General features: G+C 38.4%; 1 protein-coding gene across 5 annotated transcripts in view; it reads left to right on the forward strand.

The window, feature by feature from the left end:
- LOC131686711 (uncharacterized protein F09G8.5) overlaps positions 1 to 21,065 on the forward strand; it is a 67,711-nt gene that overhangs the window by 39,316 nt on the left and 7,330 nt on the right. For 3 of the 5 annotated variants that reach the window (XM_058970633.1, XM_058970634.1, XM_058970632.1), the window contains 3 exons: positions 11,485 to 11,593; positions 11,652 to 11,918; positions 12,174 to 12,305. In XM_058970633.1, the coding sequence (XP_058826616.1) occupies positions 11,485 to 11,593; positions 11,652 to 11,918; positions 12,174 to 12,305 (508 nt within the window). The remainder of the gene's footprint in view (positions 1 to 11,484; positions 11,594 to 11,651; positions 11,919 to 12,173; positions 12,306 to 21,065) is intronic. The other 2 variants (XM_058970635.1, XM_058970636.1) reach the window with 1 other exon arrangement.

Genomic DNA, 21,065 nt, shown 5'->3' on the forward strand with positions numbered 1-21,065 from the left:
CTATTTACAGTGTGCTCGACGCAACAAGTGTAACAAGATGCAATCTCAATGCTTCGATTTTCAACTGCAACCAGTATACCTGAATCAAAACTACATACTATATTCCCACCACTGTCGCCAGCGACTATCCTAATTTAGTTTTCTATATCAACATTCTGCGCAAATGAAAAGCAATTGGTTTCCATTAGAAACATGTTTAGTACCATTTTATCTACACTTATTATGTACCTGGATTAAACGCGCCTGGTTGGTCATGGTCTGCTACAAATGTCACTCATGAATGCATACATTTAGTGTGCAATAAAATGTGAACGACAAACTAACCGCTGTCGACATCGGTGACTTCGGCAACACAAGCAAGATAAACTTGCACTACTTTTTTCGATTCACTCATCGTGCAGTCAACAAACAATCAGAGAAAATCTATCGGACCTATCCAAAATTCAATATCACCTGGGAAATAGCGCATGTGATTAACCCACATTTGTTTCGTGGGCAGGCAACTGAGGGTTGACTTTGAGCCAGTTATTAAAGGTTCTAGTTTGCTATCGCCGTGCATGTCGCTGGACTTAGGTACTAATTCGAATAAATATGTACCACGACCTTCGGCATACTAATTGTGTTTATTCTTTATTTTGTGTGAGCATATACCCTTTCGACGTTCGCACCCAATTCACCATGCAAGTATAATATTTACAGGGGAGTTTGTAAGTATACACACCCGAGGTGTATCTAACGTCATTGTTAGAACTGGCGTAAGGTCAATAACTTGGTGACTGTGCGAATTGTAGGTTGATATGAAAGAAGCTGAAATCATCAGGTTTGAGCCGCTATGTATGTATTGATATTTTCTGTTGCTCCATCGTTAGCTTTATTTCCATATCTATAATTCAGTGTTACAGTACATTGTCTGAACATAAAGGGAGCTGATATATGTAGCAGGTTTATTGACTGGGATAACATACGTAGATATCTATCTGCATATGATGAATCACATATGTAAGTATATATCTGTATATGATGGTGGAATAACATTAAACTCGGGGACGGACATAGCGTAGTTGGTAAATCGATTGCCTTGTACGCAGCTCTCCTGTGTGCGATTCCCAACCCCGCACATAGGGTTAGAGATTTTTACAAAAAGAGATTTCTCTAACCCAAAAAGAGGCGAATGACCTCAAGGTTAAAACCTCTATAATCTAAAAAAACTTTTAACTCACTTTGGCGTAGCACTGAGATTAAATACTCCCAAGTTCGTACAACTATTTTATCGTTAATCGAAAATCAATATTGATCAGAATCATATTAGTTTTAAGGGCAACACAGCTTGCCTTTCACATAATATAGATTGCAAGAAGGGCAATGAGATCATTCCATTTTTGACACGGATGGCGTCGCATGGATTATGACTCAATTGAACTGTATATTTTGACATGAAAAAATGTTGAACACATGGTGAAAAAACCCAATGCTAAAGATAAACAGCAGAATGTCTAATCTTTAATTCGGAAAAGTAAAAGGATTTTCCACATGTTGGAATAATTACAATAAAAATCTTTTTATACTGCTTAACTTTTACAAAACAAACTACATCAAACATTTCAAAAATTCAAAAGGAACCGTCCATACAATACGTAGCATTTTTTGAGTGATTTTTAGCACCCCCCTCCCCCATCGTAGCATTTCGTCACACACCTCTAAATACCCCCTGGTAATTAAGTAGCTTGACGGTAACCCTCCTTCCCCCTTGTCCCCGTAAAAAAAATTGAAAAAAATAAAGAGCGATGTTAGATAGATGAAACGGGAAAGATTGTCGTGTCATCAAGTCAACCCCCATTCCCCTTTAAAAAAGCTACGTAGCATGACATGACCCCCTACCCTTGTCGTCACACATCATCACAAAATACAAAACTCCCCCTTCCCCCATATAATGCTACGTCATTTATAGATGGTCCCAAATAGAGCTGATTATTTGCATCCGAATTCGAATTAAATGCGCGCCTATTTTTCTATAATTACCATCAATTTTTTGGGAAATTAGATTACACAATTATAAATATATTTTAATAAAAACATTGTGTTGAGATGACCAACTCCCAATGCCGAGTAGAGAAGTATTTCCCTTCTCTGCTGCTGATGCATTTATTTGATGTGCCTTTTCAATTTGCCAAACGCGAGTTAATTAGTAGTTATAACATCAAAATTAATATGATAATTATTGAGCACCAGTGTTTAGTAGTTGTTTGTTTCATCCAGGGAAAACGGCAAGTTGCGGATAAACATTGATCGAAGAAAAGCAAATACCTCGTAACACGCACCAGACTGCGTCTACATCATTATAGCAAAAGGTACAATCCTGCTTCATTTTAACGACGTGTGTAGCTTTAAAAAGTGAAAGATAGCAAATCAGCAAACACAAACATTATATGCGGCAAATTTACGAACCATGATAAGCTTACTTCATCGGAAGGTAGGCAGGTATCAATAATAATTAATTTTCCACTTTCTTTTTGTTCTGTGATTCACGCAATATAGGATGCTCTAAATGCTGTGAATTAATTTTACCAAAATCGTTCAAATCGAGAACTGATGATGAATTTATCCCACAATAAGGGATAAGGTAACTTCGGTGAAAAAACGCATGTTCTTGGGAATTTTCTATCTGCGGCACAGAGAATGTTAGTTTATTTAATCAATTTACATAAAATAATAACCAATATTTTTCTAAATTGAAAAATATTGGTTATTATGGTATATTATTATTAAAAATTGAAAGATGAGCGAGTGACAGTGAATCTTCAGATTTTTTGATACTGATGCTTCTCGAGGTAGCCCTATGGGGCATCACCAATTTTTCACTTTTTCGACGCACTTAAAAGATAAAAAATGGGTTTTGCAAAAAAATAAATGCCCGTTTCTCCTATAGAATGGCTATGCAATCACTCTAAAAATTGACTTCTTAACCGAGGCCAGGACGACAGAGTCTCTTATACGATTCGATTCAGTTCGTCGAGTTCGGCAAATGTCTGTGCGTGTATGTATATGCACATCGGTTACTCGAAGATTGCCACACCGATTTTATAAAACTTAGTCTAAACTGAAAAGTACAACGTTCTCATATGCTTCTATTGAATTTCATATAATTCCGACTTCCGATTCAGTAGTTACGGGTTGAAGAGTGCATGACCATAAAATTCCCATATAAATCGGTAACAGTATGTTATCTAAAAGATGCAAAACATAAAAAAATGTGTTCTAAATTGCTTATATATATAGCATCACTGTTTGCCAACTAAACCCGCATTGACATTTTCGGCGGAACTGGAAGCCTCGGAAAAGTGACAAAGTTCCTTTATTGAATTCACATCTGCTTCTCAGATATGTCTGACTCGATTTTCACAAACTTAGTTTCAAATGAAAACTACAGAATCCCTATTGACTATCATTGATTTTCATATTAATCGAAGTCCATATTCCCTTGTTACAAGTTGAAGTATGCGGTCACATCCGACATTCCTATATAATACGGTAGTTCCGAAATTAAATTCACATTAGTCATAAATGAAAGATGTAGCATTCACATTGATTGCTACAAATTTTCATTTGAATCGATGTAATGATTTTTACAGTTACTCGAGCAAAGGTTATGAACTCTGAAAATCGACAACCTTATCCCTAAATATTTTTCTTTTTGGAATAATATGCGTTTTCTGAACCATAAACAGGGGTGTAACCACTCGCATAACATTCCTCTTACGTCATCCTCCCTTCTCACCCCCCACCCGTCCTCCTCCATTCAACTCCATTCCCACACACCCACCCCGTTTACCAAAATAAGCTATGGAGAAAGGTTGGGAAAAACATTCCCCTCGTATGCTCACTCATCCGGCCATCCTCACACATTCACCCTTATACCCCTACCCTTACATCCTCACCCCGCATACCAAAACAAATTAGCATGACGACAAAATTTAAGTAACGCTGATTAAGCTAAATAAATATTCTACTTTTTTGTTGCAAATGTTATAGCGCCGACACGTAGCTCACTAGGTTCGTGGCAACCAAGCGCTCGCATATAAGTGTCCACCGTAATAACAATTTTACAAAAATTTAAATATAACCAGTCATGGAACCATAGTTTGGATTATTGAGAAAGGCACCACTAGGTGGATTAAACAGGTTTTGTCAGATGATTCTATTGCGAGTTATGGTGAACACTGAAACGTTTCCGGAGATTTGCTGTCATTAGCTCAATTTTTAAATTTTTCCTATGAAAATTTAGGACAATTTTGTTAAAATGTTGCATTAAAGAAATAAATATCTGTTTCGCAAAAAACTTTCTAAAACACCCCTTTTTTCAACGAATTAACCCTACTCATAAAGCCTGTCCATAAAGTTTGTCCAACATAGTTTAGGCAACATAACTACGAATCACTCACGTCTGCCAACATGTCTCCTGGTAAAGACAGACTTGTCTCTCGTTACCGTGAGAACCGTGCCATCAGAAGACAAAAGATTAGCTCGTAGGATTTTAAGCTGGTTTCCAATTATCTTACCACTTCTAGTTTTTCGATCTGTATATTTCACATCCGTGCTCTCACTTGAGTACTATGGCTCTAAATTCTCACAACTTTCCCTACTCAACTAGCTAATTGAATGTCGTTAAAAAGTAAAAAAACTAACCAATAATGTCATCACAAGTGTATTAGGCAAAGATTTGAAATTTGAAATCACTTATTTGCTCCTTTTATAAGCTGATATTCAGACAAGAACAAAGAAGAAAGCAGTAAGGGGTGAAGTAAGGAACGGTGATGTAAGGGGGTACAGGTAGAGGGAGGGGGAGAGGTTGATGGAGGATGCAACACCCAACCGCATATTATTCCCTTCATTAGAGACTCGGTTTATAAAAATCGGTTTAGTCATCACAGAAGAACCGAAGTGACTTAATTCTGGAATACGTCCCGAGAGTTCCAGAACTGTCTATAGTGGACAATATATTCAAAGAGTCTTTGATTGGCCATCAGTTGCCTGAACTTGCTAAAAGAAGTAATTTGCTGTCCATTTCAATGAATTTTTAACACTTGAACTATTACGATTTTACCGGTTTATAGGTTTATAAGTAACCAACGTATAACTCCGGAACCAAATGTCAAATAGGAATGCAACTCAATAACATTCTTTGGTAGTATTGTATCTTTCATTTGATATCAAGTTTGTGAAAATCGGTCAAGAATTCGCTGAGAAAAAATGACATTAACTTAGGAACTTGGAAAGAACCCGGGGACATCAAGAACCGTCATAGGTGGCCTATGTGGACAAAGGTGCTTTGAATGATCATTAGTGATCTAGACTCGCAAATCCAAGTAACGTTGGGCCCTTTCTAATACGTATTACACGATTTGGACATCCTGCTGTTACCAGTTTATATGGGAATTTGCTGTATGGCCGCACTCTTCAACCCGTAACTCCGGAACCGGAAGTCCGATCGACAAAAAATTCAATAGCAGCTTATGGGAGCGTTATACCGTTGAAAGTAAGTTGAAATCTCTGAGAAAAATAACACATACAGGCATATACAGACATTTGCTGATCTCGATGAGCTAAGTCGAATGGTATATGAGAGTCGGTCCTCTGGCCCTCGGTTAAAAAGACGACTTTCAGAATGATTGCATATCCTTTCTATTGAGAAAGGCAAAAGGGCAAAAATGACGAGATATCGTGCTGATAAATAACATAGAGCTGGGATACGACGCGCTGAAGGAACCAGGTGATTTCCTCATCAAAAATCCCCGTAAGCATTCCTTTATGTACTGCAATTAAATGTTTGCTTTCAGGGCCTTCCTGTGATAATGTTGAATAATTAGTGATAATAGTATTTATATACAAATTGAAGCATAATAAAAATGTGAAACTTTCTTCCTAATATGTCTGGAAAAGTTTTTTTCTAATTATCCGAAACTTCTATAAATATAGAAATAAAATCTTTCAATACAATAAGTGAGTGTACCGAAAACATTCGGTAACTTTTTTACATTTTAGTAAATTATTCGGTAACATTTGATAGATTGTTAGAAGATTGAATTACCGAATGTTCTGCAATTGGTACAATTACCAAACTGATTACCGAATTCAGCTCAGTTCAGCTATTGAAAATTTGGTGAGCAAATACCGAATACTGCGAAATTTTCTAAGTGTGTAGCCTAATACTTCCGAATCATTAGCTAGTAAAACCCAAAAAAGTAGTTGCAAAAATCACATTCAAAGGTTCTGCAAAACTTGTTCGAATGCACACAACATGCCAGGCTGAAAAAACGAGGGTTCATGGCAGAGAAATGTATGAATGAAAAGCTATTCAGTTCTCAGCAACATAACCTGCAGTATGTATGTATAATGAGGTGCTATGCCGTTATTATTGTAGCTCGACATGCAACAAACACCCCGGCTGAGGTACTGGTTCACTAATGTTCTGTCGTTAGTTTCCAGTGGCTTTTGGAGTCCGCCATTTTTCACGCTATAGAAATTTGCCTACAAATTTACTTGGAGGTATGGAGGGGAAGGAAATCAAGGTCGCGGTTCGCCGGCTACTGCCGCAAAAACTCGTCTATTCGAATTACGACAATCGTGCTCGCGGCTAGGAACAAAATAATTACGTCAATTACTGCTCTCAAAACGACCAGAAATCAAAACACGAACGAAAATTGATAACGAAATAACAAAAGTTGCATCTAGCACAGTCCAACCTGTACATATGTGTATAATACTTTCGCTCTTGTGGTTGCATTTGCTCGAGTAACCGTAAAAATCATTACAATTCTTCATTTCTCGTTGGCGCTGAGATGGTCATAGACGATAGCAATCGTTGCCATTTTACAGTTAGACTTCAAGTCATCTACTCAGTTTCAACTATGCGCACAAATTAATGGCAAAACTCATTTGACCTCTTTGCACGTTGCGGTTTTCCGCCAGAGTAGAAAGTAGAGACCGACCGAGGTTTGTTGTGCAGTTTTTGTTTTTATTTTGTTTTCTTCAATTATATTTTTTAATTGTGCTTTTTTATATTTTTTCCTTTAATCACTTCCTTGTGCATGCCCCGATCTATAGAGGAAAGTGGGATTGGGTACATCAGTTCACTTTTTTATATCGGAAAGTCTACAAATTATCTAATTTTCAGGTCAATACTTCTATAGAAATTTTTTTAGAAATTATGCATGCATGTTTAGTTACACGCTTTAGTTACTAAGCTACTTACAAAATTGATCGTAATTTTGATGATTTTGATGTAGTACTAAAACCTAGTCATTTTATCGAGCACTACTTTCTGTAATGTCCAAGCATTTCAACCGCTGGTTTCGGTCTTCTTAGGTGGATAATCTAATAGTATAGTTTATAGTCTATCTCGAGGTAACCTAGTTGTTTAACTATTTGCGTCCGCGTCCGCTATCACCTATTTTATTGGGTGATTCATCAACAGTGCTATCGTTGAAAATGAGCCACCTTGGCCCACTCTATTGCAAAAAAGTAGTAGTTTTCATTTTATTATTTTCAAAATTGCCCTTATTTTGTAAATTTTAAATGTTTGATTTTATGGCATTTTACGGGAACAAGTATACGCCGGGTGATGCCAATCAAGTTGACAGTTCTTTGGACTGAGTAAACTAATCTATGTTTAATATAGTATTTGAGCAGCTGGAAAACTAATCCGTAGGGTATTACATGTGCATACGCAAAACGTATGGTTTTCCCTCTCGCAGGTTGATGGGATTGACGGTAGAGTAAAAATCATCAAGCCACAATAGATTCAATAGAGTTATCTAAATATATATATATATATATATATAATAATTTGATTTATATAAGAAACCCGCTTCAAGATGTTGATTACAATACGCCTCGATGACGGTGTATCGAGGAGGCCGGGAGGGCTGATGTGAGCCTTTTTTCTGTTCTATACTTTTCCTCTCTTAAGCAGCTTACAATCAACCAATAACAAAAAGATAATTGAGAAAGGGTGTGCTATGTGGCTATTCAAATATTAGTAATTTATATTTGTCATGTGATGATCATAATTTCAGCTGTATTTTGTACCTGTCTAATCTTTTACATCTCTCATCTATTGTATTTTATCTCTTCTTTTCGAGTCTTACACTGCCATTGTGCACCCGCCTTCAGCTAGGTCAGTCAAAGATGACACTCATATCCATCAGATAACACGTTCCATGGCGACATGACCGGGAACTATAGTTGATACGAGAGAACTCACCTCTTCTAGCATGTGAACCGTACACTGAAACTTATTATCAGATTCACGGCTCGCGCGATCGTTCAGGACCACACGCAAATATGTGAATGGTACCACGGTCACAGAATCGTGTGCATACACGCGAAGTCACATATACGCTAGCACACGCGAAAAACACGCTTGAGCTCTTCGCGACCACCCACGCACACCTACGCCAGCGATCTCACAAACATGATTACACCTCGATGATAGTCTTAACGTCTTAACACTCATACATCCGCGGTCTTAAGCGGGAACCTACAAAAATGCCCTCGCGCACGTGATCACGAATCGGTCACGCCCGGAAGTCCATCCTCGATTCTAGAAGCCTAGGTCCATGCCTTCAGCAGGACCAATTAAGAAAATACGCTCAGTCGTATCTTTCCGATCGCTCGGCATTCGTGAGTATAAAAAAACACGCGCTCAAGCCCATTCAGAACACCCATAGGTGTCCCGCAAGGCAGTCATCTGGGCCCGCTTATTTTTATTTTGTTTATTAACGATATCTGTAGTCGGATCAAGTATGGAAAATTGCTATACGCGGACGATATCAAAATCTTCCGAACTATCGCTTCTGCACTTGACGCCGTAGTGCTTAAAGAAGATATCTGTACTATTCAAGAATGGTGTCAACATACGAAGGCTTAGGCCCTTCGCGATCATCTACGCACACCTACGCCCGCGGTCGCGCAAACTTGGTATTACTCCGATAATAATGTGAACGTTTCAGTACTTACGAAGTTACAAACGCGCGCTATCATAAATCGGTCAAGTCCGGAAATCTGTACACTCCATTCTAGCAACATTCAGTTTATCACCGTCTGATGACAATGTTTTTACGACGATGACCGGAAGGGCTTGCTAGCTTTTCTTTAACGTTCTGCGTTACAGAGCACTAAAGATTTCGCCGAAGTTTAGGTTACAAAACCCTCGCGTGACGAGGACTTCAATTTCGTATACTTCTGCAAGGGAGTGATTTGGTTAGAGCCGTCCTACAATACAGGCCAAATCTAAGTCCAAAGATAAGTTTAATATGAACTACCTGCAGTACAAGTAGAACAGAGTAAACTTTTTGTAAGACACAAAGTGGATTTGAGACAATAGAACTTTCTTACGCCAGAGGAAAACATTTTCGGATTAATGAGGACTTGATCAGTGACAAACAAGTTCTAACTATATTTCACAATCTGATTTCCTTAAATATTTAGTCTAAAATTGGCAATTCAGCACACCCTTTACCTGCTAGAGCTAAATTTGATTTATTATTCTTATCCAATTTCCTTATACAAAGGCGGCTTTATCCCTTTTATTGTCAGCAATTTACATGCTTCACTAAGTGTTTTGAATGGAATATGACTTATGGTGAATGGGTAAATATCGAACCCGAATTCTAACGCTGATTTTAGCATAATTGACGATCCGATCGATGCGAAGAACTATATGTTTATATATTTATGGCGCAGCTCTAACCCGCGTCCCGTAATTGTAATTGGATCCTACTATGCATTTAGTCATCATCGTTTGCGTGGACAGCTTAAATTTGTTTTGATATGACTGACCGTGAGGCTTCTATATGTGTACACAAATTAACAGCGCTCCCCCAGTTGATGTTGCTAGAGATTGGCGCCGACACAGTTATACCAAACAAAAAATAAAGCTCTTATCCACTAGACAACACGTTCCAAGGCGACATGACTAGGAACTCGAGTGATATGAACCCACTTTCTTCTAGAATCTGAACCGTACACGAAAAATCAAGTATCAGATTCACGGTCCGCGCGCGATCATTCTAGAACACACGCGAATATGCGTAAGCTTTTAATATAGAATTTATACACGCGAAGTTTCATACACGTTAGCTTACACGACATACAAACGCACACGCGATCGAACACGTGAACGTACAAATGCCCGACACCTTCGCGATGATACACGCGATCGCGAAGTCCCTGCACTCGCACATACCTGAACCGTACAATGAATATCACATTTTGAATCACGGCCCGTTACGATTGTCCTAAAGCAGTGTTTTAGTGGGCGCCATTGCCTGTTTCGTCTGCAATTGTAGTGTGTTATTCTGACGGGAAGCCCTTCCTAAAAACTAGCTCTACAGCTCCAATAGGACAACTCTTTTTTTGGCCACCTAAACCAATTTTTTAAACTTTGTCGCAGCTTGGTATGGGGAGGTGCCATTGTGCGGCATGAATAAATTAACGAATTTTCTTTTTCGCTCTAGATGTTCGCCCACTTTTAAATTTCTTATATTACTTTATATTTTTAGAGCGCTCAACAACTGTGGACAATTTTTTGTTGTTAAAAAGCTTTATTCCGGATATATTCCATAATTTTATGTTTCAAATTTTATTAATATACTCTCTTCGCAAATAATGTTCTAACGGTACCTTCAAAGTTGCATCTTGCTGCACAACCGGAGGCGCCCCCATACAATCAAAAAGTCAAACAAATTGATTTCATATATTACTGTCGAAAATAATTTCTTTGTGTTGTGTAATTTGTTCGTGTTCATCAAGCGCAAACAAAGTTTTTCTTTTAAATAATCTTTTCATTTAGCCTTCTTATATTTAATAATGGACGTATTTTTGAAGCCGTGCGTCGTAGAGCGGTTATGAGATAAAACATAAAAGTGAATTCAGCCAATCTTCTCATCGACTCGGTTGTGGACTGAAGTAGCGCACATGTAGTCATACTCGAAGGTCGATGTCTTGCGAAATCAGATGGGTACGCTTCGTTGCACTTTGTCATAAATGTTAAACGCAACCATCGTACATGGCTATAAGAATAGATTGCCATCTAACGAAACAGCAGGATAAAGGAAATTAAATTAAATAACAGTAACCAATTCAGCGGGTTTCTACTTCTGTTTTGTGATTCAAAAGCGCTTTAGTTTATAGCGTATTCAGATAGGTAATAAGACAAGGGCTCTGCCACTAATTTGTGTAACTTTGAACATGCCCTACACCGCGATGAAGGCAACAGAAGTATCTACATAAGTCTCTTTTGGGTGAAGTATGAAACTGATTGTGCGTATTTTATGTATATTCATAGTTTCATGTTGGATGTTTCATTGATGAATGTTTCATTGATGAATGTTTCATTGATGAATGTTGATTAGAATATCAAACAATAAATTACTTAACAGGATGAATATCGGATCTCTCATGTGCCTTTTTTCTTGATAATTACAGTGTCAACCGGATTAGTACCCTCTCAGATTTCGAAAACTGCCTGAACCTTCAGGAGCTTTACCTCAGGAAAAACAACATTACCGATATTGATGAGTTGATATATCTGCAGGTATTTGATCACTTTATCAATTATACACATTTATAACGCCTACCTCTATTCATGATAGAACCTTCCCAAGCTAAAATACCTCTGGTTGGAAGAGAATCCATTGGTGGATAGTGCTGGACCAAATTACCGTCAGATCGTTCTCCGAGCGTTGCCAAATCTCAAAAAGTTAGACAATGTAGATGTTACTCCCGAGGAAGTCACGGATGCAATGCGAGCGCCGGTCGCTCAACATCAACCGCGACATGATGCCTATGAAGATTCTCCCCCGCCATCCACACACCAGCATCAACACCAACAGCATCGCAATCAAAGCCCTGTCGTTGAAGTGAGTATTGACAAATTACGCACATATATTCATACATGGGTTTGTTAGGGTACTCATTCGTCATACTACTTCAGCTCTATATAGAATTTTATTTAAAAGCATTGTAGCGAAGATTAAAATAAAATTTCATTCCTATGTTTTCGTCGCAATTCCATGTCACTAATTGAATGTCGATACTAAAAACAACCTACAAACTAACCATTTCCCCTTTCCAAAATACATCAACACACATAATTCCCTTGTGGCCCTGTCTAGCAACCGCAAACTACCACCCCGTCATCATCCGCGCCTATGTTGCCACCGCAACAGATAAGTCCGGAAAATACGGAATCGGAATGCATCAGCGATCCGGCTGATCGTGGTTCTCTACCGTCATCTCCATTGCAGGTAAACTACATTTTTCATGGTGGGAAATAAAAACCCGTCACTTCCTTTATTACATTCCTTTTATGATTTCCCCCAAGTTCTCTCGCTATGGTTCAGTGTAGATGAAACCCCACTAACCAGCTTCCCATCCATGCTTTGCACCAAACAAACACACAGAGATACTAAACTATCCGATTTTATGTGTTGGCATGCTGAAGCTTTTATGTTTGTCTGTAGCCTGTAGTTCTTCTGCTCCATGCTTTGCAGTTTGTGAAAAATAATCTACTTATGTGCATTTTATATATTGGATGCATTTTAGCGACGAATATTTCTTGGGAAAATTTTCAATAGGACATAAGCACCAATGAGAGATTCTCTTTGCTTAATTTCTCGTCCGCTCTAGATCGGTCGCATTAATATTGACTCTTCAACACTTTGTATAATATGCTAGTCAATATCGTTATCTTTCGCTCTATACTGGAAAGTTAACTGAAAGTTTTAGTGTTGTTATAATCGAAAGAGAAAGTAAACAAAGATAGGTTCTGTCTGAATCATATTGAATATTTTCCACAGTTTTTTATGAATAGCAAGGAAATCAACCAAATCTGGATCGACATGTGACAAGGGCGCATGATGGTATGCAATACTCGAAAAAAATCCCAAAATATTCCTATTTTTTCGTGCTCTACAATGGTGTAACCCCTTATTGAAGTGAAAAATAAAAAAAAATTGAGTACACATCAGTTGTAAAAAAATCGCGTTAAAAAAAACTAAATTTAAAAGGATTTAAATGTTGCGTGCTCGGCTGTGTGTAGTCGGAGATATCAGTCGAAATGGGAAGTACATATGTATTTATCAATAACGCATACGAGGTGAGTTGGCGGTGATTATTACAGTGGAGTAATTAGAAAAAATGACACCTGTCGTCTCATTCCTGGCTCAAATGGTACGTTCCCCCATTTGTATGTCGTCGAGGATTTGAGCCTTGCCTTGTCTTCCACTCATACACCTAATCGGAAAAAGGAGGAGGAGGAAAGAAGTAGAATTGGCAGGGTAGGAAAAATGCACAGATAAAAAAATTCGTGTAAAATTATGCTAACTATATTGCACATAAAAGGAACGCGACCAATAGTGTAAAATTATGCGAGCGATTAAGTTTACATTGGCCACAAATCGTACTATAAATAACTTACGTATGTATTGGTGACGATACTGACATCAAAAAAAAAATCCGTTAAATAATACCAAGACTTGAACCGACAATCATTGACTCACCAGAGACACCCCCTTATGACCTAGGCTAAAGCGACACATAATAACGTGACTGCAAAGTGGCGTACATAGGCTTCGCTTGAGCGTGGACGATCCAAGCGCATTGAGTTGCGGCTCGTGCATGTATGTGTATGACGCAGTTTTTCTCTCTGCTCAACACCGTTTCGTATAAAATCGTGTAAAACTAAGATATTTTATCTGAAAGTTGAATGAATAGCGCGCAGGTCTCGAGCAGAATAATGTAAATTTCCAGAGGAACATACAGATTTGCATGATTTTCTGGGGTCATTTTATGTGCATGATATATAGCGTAAATTTATTCGTGAAACATAATTACACGAATAGTTTTTCTGCGATATCATGAAATACACTTAAGTTAATTTTCATATTTTTTTTTGCTATGTAACGCAATTGAGATTTCGAGCTTTCGGCTGTTTGGGTGAAAACACAAATATTTTCGAGACGTCTACCACATTTGTGGGAATTTGTGGTGCTATTCGGACCCCCTATTCCATCAACCACTGTTCAGCGGCTTGCGGCTGCGCACACCGTTGCACACGCCATAGCAAAGAAAATGCAGGGTCGCCAATCGACAGCTGTGACATACCAGATTAAGTTTTTGTAAAGGATTTTTTTGTTGCTTCTTAAAAAATCTCTATTTTATAGGTGAACATAATTCCATTGCAAAAAAATTAATGAAAAATTACGGTCTGAATTGCCCCGTAGGGAGGTCCGAATTACCCCTACATTGTAAAAGGATGAAAAAACGTAGAGGTTTGCAAATCGTCGCTTAGCGCTGTCATTAAGTGGTGAAAATGAACCTTTTATGGCATCAAAATGTAGCTGAGGTTTCAAACTAACAATTAGGACCATTGACCGGTAATTTTTCTCACATCTATCCACCTAAAAGGGCGATTCGATTAAGTAGGTCCGAATAGCCCCGGGTTTACAGATAGTTTTACACTCAAAATCATCTCATACATCAAGATAACTTGAGCCAATCCCCAGACAAAGTCATTTGAAGCAAAACATTAAAAATTTCTCAGCACGTTTCTCACTATATCTCAATAACCAAGCAGAATTTCAAAATTCTAAAAACGCCACTTTGTAGAGATTTTTTAGACAAGTAATGTGGCATATCTAACTCAGTTTACCCCAAAAGGCGTTTGTCATAAGATAGCACAACACTTCCTGTTTTATCACCGTTTCTGCATATTGCTGTATTTTTACTGTTTGTATTGGTTCAAAAAAGCATCGGAATAAATACACCTTTTGACCGATTCTTGAGTAATTTACTATATGTTCAAAAGGCGGTTTAATAATCTTCACAACGCCGTATAGATGGTATCAATCCATTTGAAACTACCAGAGTTATAGCAATATTACTCGTTATGTGTCCAACAAAAAAACACCTTTAACAGGCCAACGAGGGTACCCGGGTACCCACAAAATGAAATGCTTATAACTATGGCTTCCTTTTGGATTCAGGAACTCGTCCACTTTTTGATTCTGTAAAACTGAACCGGTTGAATCGATCTGATTCTTGGTAATCCGGATTTTCCGGAGTAATGTTCCGGTACTAGGGTATGATTTGTAATTTGTCATAATGTCCTAACGATATGAGGATCAAAACTCTTCAAATTGTCTCGGTAGTCTGTTATTTGTTGTTACGGGACCCCATGGCAATTTGACAAATGGAATTGAAATGGAATGGCCACTCACGGCCCCACGGGAGCCTGCTCAAGAATGTCCGTTCCGGGGTCATATCATCAAATGGTTCCAAAACCACGAGATACAGCCTACTGATGTAATTCCAAGAATTTTGATATCCACATTGCCAGTATTCCATTGAAATTCACAATAGTATCCCAGCACTGGAACATGCTTCCGGAAATCCGGATTCCCGGGAACCAAATGAAGTGACCCGATTTATTTTTACTAAGTCTAAAAGTGGATGAATTCCTGAATCCAAAACACTCAAAAGTATCAAAATCGGTTGGAAATTATCTTAGTGATTGGCATTTCATTTTTGTGGGTACCCACGACGGCCTGTTACGTAGTAAAAAAAATCAGCAGTCCCTCCTCATTCCCCCTTACTATATCAACAATATCATTGACCAAGCTTTTGAGACTTCGTGAATTTCTAAGATGTCAATTTCCAGCTATAGATAAAACATGGGAGTTTCATTAATTGAAACCTAACAAGGTACCCGGGTACCGCGTAGGACACATAACGGCTAAGGAAAATGGGAATTTTGACGTAATTTAAAGACTTGTTCTATAAAAAATGAAATCCTACATAATAAAATAGCCAAAACACAATTATGTTTACGAATGATTTTAGAATAAAACTATCCAATTTAATTATAAATTCAATAAAAATTAGGCATATTAAAACGATTTTAGCTCTGGGGTTATGAATGTACCCCGCAAAACCGTTTACGTATAAAAAAAGTCACGAAACCGTTATAGGGTTAAGAAGATAACGCTCCCAAACTTACCCCGGAGCCGGGGTTAGTTTGGAAGATTTCCGCATCACATATTTATGTCTATAAATATGACATATTTATATCTATAAACAACAGAGCTCAAAAAAATTGACATCGCTGCATGAACTTGAAAGAAAACGAAATTCAATTCATGCCCACTGCGATGAATGAATTTTTTTATTCGTTTCCATCATCATTCGTTCTCCCGACGCAGCGCTTTCAGGTACGGACATGTTCGATTTCAGAAGCAAAGTGAATTTTATTTCTATGCTAGCTCTGAAAGGGATTATTGAGCAAAAGTGCACCAGATATAGATTACGCAGTTCACTTATGCTCGAAAATGTAGAAGATGGTAACTTCTGCCTTCAAACTGTCGACATAATAGCAAATGAATGCTTTGGTTGGTGAATGAATTTATATTTCCTCTGCACTCAAGCGTTCGAATCTGCATGAAATTTCAGTCAGTTGGAAAGTGAATGAATGAGGGAGGCGTTGAATCTGAATGTCGGTTTCAGTAAATGCAAGCAGAAATAGGTAGCTGATTTTGAATTTTCGTAGCACTGATAAACAACTGTAGTTGTGCTGCACGTTTATGCTAGAGATTGATTTATCTTTCTCTAACCCTTGTTGGTAAGAAAACTACATTTCAATTCCAATATATATTGCTCAACTAGAAGACATCTAGAAAGTTGTGTTGTAAACACATACATCGGGCAGGATAAGTGGGATACGATCGTAATTGTCACTGTATCAAAAATTTGCATAACACTGTAAGTCCTTAATAATTTGCAGCAATTGTTAAATGCATGCAAAAAGAATCTGGTAACAATTGTCGCTTACTGTCGTCAAATTTTCGGCAAGGCCAAGTACAAAAATTTAAAAAGATTTTTTTCGAGATAACATCAAATCTCGACGTTTCATGCGTTTTAAAGACATTTTGCATCAACAATACGAATTCGATTTCCGAAATTTTATATATTACATCATTCGAACATCAAGGTGTTACCAGCTTATATGGAAATTTTCTATGTGACCGCACTCTTCAACTCGTAACTCCGGAACCAATAGTCGAATCAACTAAAAATTTAATAGTAGCTTATGGGAACGCCTTCCATTTGAAACCAAGTTTGTGTAAATCGATTCAGCCATCTTGTATGAGTTTAAATGACACACACATACACACACATGCATTCACACAGACATTTTCCGATCTTGACGAACTGAATCGAATGTGTATATAAAAGAAATGAGAGAATGAGATATGAGAAAGGTAAAACTATTTTTATCCACCTAGTGGTGCGATTGTGTCTTTCTCATTCATCCAAACTATTTTCTAGAACGGGATTTTTTTCGAAAATTTTCTCAGAAACATATTTACGTTTTTTGTGGAGTAAGGGGAAAGCACAATAGAGTTGATCGCCTTTCAAGATATATCTCCGCAGGCATATAACCTTCTCATGTTTTGAAGAAAAATCTTAAAATAACACAACATCAACAGGCAAAGTTTAATCCTAATGACATCATGCACAAAATGAGATTATGTTTGAACTAACAATTTGTCACAGTATTATAACATGACAAAATAAGCGCACGCTGTTTTTTTATCCCTTTATGGGCAGCTAGGGCCGAGGGTGGTGGCTAGCGGGTTTCATACATCCTTGACCTGACGGACAAAGCTATGGTGCCTTGAACACAGGCAACACAGATCCAAGGCCATCATTGAAATGATAAGTTCTGCGTTTGAGATGTACTTCCCCCGGTTGCCAGACAAATACCTGTAATTATTGCTTGTTGCTTTGTATGTATGAATCTAATGTTCAGTCATGGGTGGTGTATGCGTGGAAGGTGTGGTTTTTAGCGTTCGAGTCCAGGAGTGCATATCTGTCTGGGTTAGCGTGGGCGTTTACTAATTGTGTAATAGTGTGATCGCTAAAGGCTCGAGCATATGAATGCCAGCGTGTCTCCAACTTTGCGTGCATAAATCCGGTTTTAGATCCGTGTTGCCATTCGCACATTCACGTGTATTCTCGAACGATCGCGCGCGGACCGTGAATCTAATAATTAATTTTCAGTGTATGGTAGAGAAACGTGTTGTCTAGTGAATATGAGCATCATTCCCGATCGGTCCAACTGAAGGTATGAGTCTAGGCTGATCGAGAGTAGAGAATTCCGAACGTAGCCGGTCTATGATCCCGCGAGTGGTGGGTTAATGCTTGAGACCGCGGTTGTAAAGTTATAGGTGCTGAAAAGTTCACTTAAGTAAAGGGGTGTTGGCGAAATTGCGAGCGTAGGTGTGTGTGGATGATTGAAATTGTAATGTAAGTTCGCGTTTTTGACCAGGTTTGTGTTATCGCGAAAGTTAGGGGCGTTTGCTCGTTTTGGATGTGAATGTATATGGGAGAATATGCAATTGACTGTGCTAGTGAATATCAGTATGAACCCAACTCAAGATACAGTAATAAAAGGAAAAATAACATGCCGAATGTTTCTTTTTTTAGGTCAATAACCGTGCATTGAAGAATGCTCAAAAACTCTGAACTAGGCCCCGTCGAGTCCAGTCTGCCCGTCTCGTCCTGTCGTGTCTGGGGTTTCCAGGTTACATGCATTCACCAGATGAGACTAGCTTATGTCAGCTTACTTGTGCACTGGTTTCGTAGAATCGAGGCGATCATCGAAATGATAGATCCTACGAGTGAATGCACTTGGCCCAGTCACCTGTCAAGCATTTGTGTATTTGTGTGTGTTGAGATATGTGTGGAGCCTGTAAATAATATTTTAATACGAATATTTTATACTTCAAAACAAGAAATGTGTAATATACTACTTGCAGTTTGTTGATCGTTCCTACTTATCTGATACCATCGAGTATGAGAATACATATCCATTGTTCTAAAGCCTGGCGACGTCCGATGGCAGAGAAGAATCATTGTTGGCAGCAATGTTGCTCTTCTTGGATGTATGAGCTCAAAAAGGTCATCACAAGAAAATAACGCATGAGACCGAAAATAAATAAAAAAATAAAATAAAGAGAAGAGTTAGTATTGTTATTGAGTATTAATAATATGCCGATTTTTTTCGAGAGTTGTCCTACTGGAACTGTAGAGCTAATTGATTTAATTAAGGCATGGACCTAGACTTCTGGAATCGGGGATAGAGACTTCCGGACGCGAACGATTCATGAATGCGCGAGTGCAGGGGACTGTAGGTTCACGCTTGAGACTGCGTTTGAGTGATTACAAGTGCCGAGACGTTCATATTATCACCGGGATGTTATAATGTCTGGAAGAGCGCGAGTATAGGTTGCGTGGATGGTTGCGAAGGGCTCAAGCATTTTGATATTTTTTTTGTCGCGTGTATGTGACTTTGCATTCGATTTTTATGTAGTTTCGCGCGAACACGGGCATTTGGAGGTTCACTCTCGAAACCGGGATTGTTAATTTATAAGTGCTAAACCATTCACTTAGTCACCAGGGTGTTATACTTTTTACGAGATCGTGGGTGTAGTCGTGCGTGGATGATCGAGAAGGACTCGAGCGTTTGTATGTGGACGTTTTGGTCGCGGGTGCTAGTATGTAACTTCGCGTGGACACATTATTTTTATAAGCGTGTGGCCATTCGCATGTTCGCGTATTCTTCAACGATCGCACATGGACGTCTTGTCTAGTTTTTATTTCTATTGGTCCAAGGCATGAATTTGGGCTGTTATGATCAAGGGCGGAGACTTCCGGACGTGACCGATTCATGATTGCGCGAGCTTAGGTTCTTAGATTCCAACGTTCACCTAATCAATCGGGGTGTTTGAATATTGGCGAGATCGCGGGCGTTCGTATTTGTGACCAGGTTTGTGTTATCGCGTAGGCTACGTTTGCACGTTTGGAATGAGGTGCCTGCAGAGAGAATTGGGCCCTAAACCCACATTGTATATTATTTGACCATGGCAGTGGATAATAAAGGTCGCCAAGTTAAGTACTAAAATTGATCACAATGTAGCTTAACTAAAAAGAAAATAATCGTATCCCAAGTTTATGTGATATAATCACTGTAATACTGCTTTGGTGGAAAAGCCCCCGGACCACATCAAGGTACAGTATCATGCCGAGGGAACATGACAAAATAAGCGCACGCTGTTGATGCAAAAATGCACAGCGGGTCTTATAGGTCCACCGTGTCTTTTTGGGCATGTAAAAAAAATCCTACGAACCTGTCAAACTCTCCATATGTTATATTTCCATAATATTCTATGTTTCAACGTATTTTTATGTCATTGTTGAAAATTTCTGTAGACTAGCTGTCACTACATACTCAGCTATTTATAACTAAAAATCGTATGCCACCGGGCCTAAGGCCTTGCCTTTTTGAGGGTCAAGTACCAACATAAAATGTTGCAATAATGCTAGTGTCGAAACCCCCGTAAACGTGGATGATGATGCAGTTGAGATTCGACTTCACGATCTGTCGCCAGAAATATCATATGTCGGTATTACCAAGCTTATGTTGTAATGTGAGGAAGTATTCTTCATCCAGAAAACTAAGAATTTTTCTCAGGCCTTCTCAGTTGTGTTCGTGTGGTGAGAATGTGGTTGCAACACACAATTCCTTCCTTTCTGTCTATTATCAGACCACACCATGCCCTTGGCCTTGAATTGACTTGCATGGACACGCAATATATAGGGGAACCCGGGGCTATTAAAACAGTGGGGGTAATTCGGACCCCCTCGATTTCTCAGAAAATAGTAAGACTTTATGACTATCGTTCGTATTTGTGGAATCGTTATTCTGAAACATTAATTTTGAGAGCTGAATTTGATTCTTTGTTCTTTGTAGAAAGGAGATATAACGTGTTTCGTTTTTTTGAAATTCTCAACAAAAATCATTGTAATGACAAAACCGCGATTAAATCAACAAATAAAAGTGAAAAAATAAATGATGAGTGTTTTGGGAAGCTTGAGGCTCTTATTTTATGGAATGATTTTTGTTTGGGTGAAAACACAGATATTTTCAAGACGCTCACCACTTTTGT

Source organism: Topomyia yanbarensis, chromosome 3 (assembly GCF_030247195.1).
Source record: "Topomyia yanbarensis strain Yona2022 chromosome 3, ASM3024719v1, whole genome shotgun sequence".
NCBI lineage: Eukaryota > Metazoa > Arthropoda > Insecta > Diptera > Culicidae > Topomyia > Topomyia yanbarensis.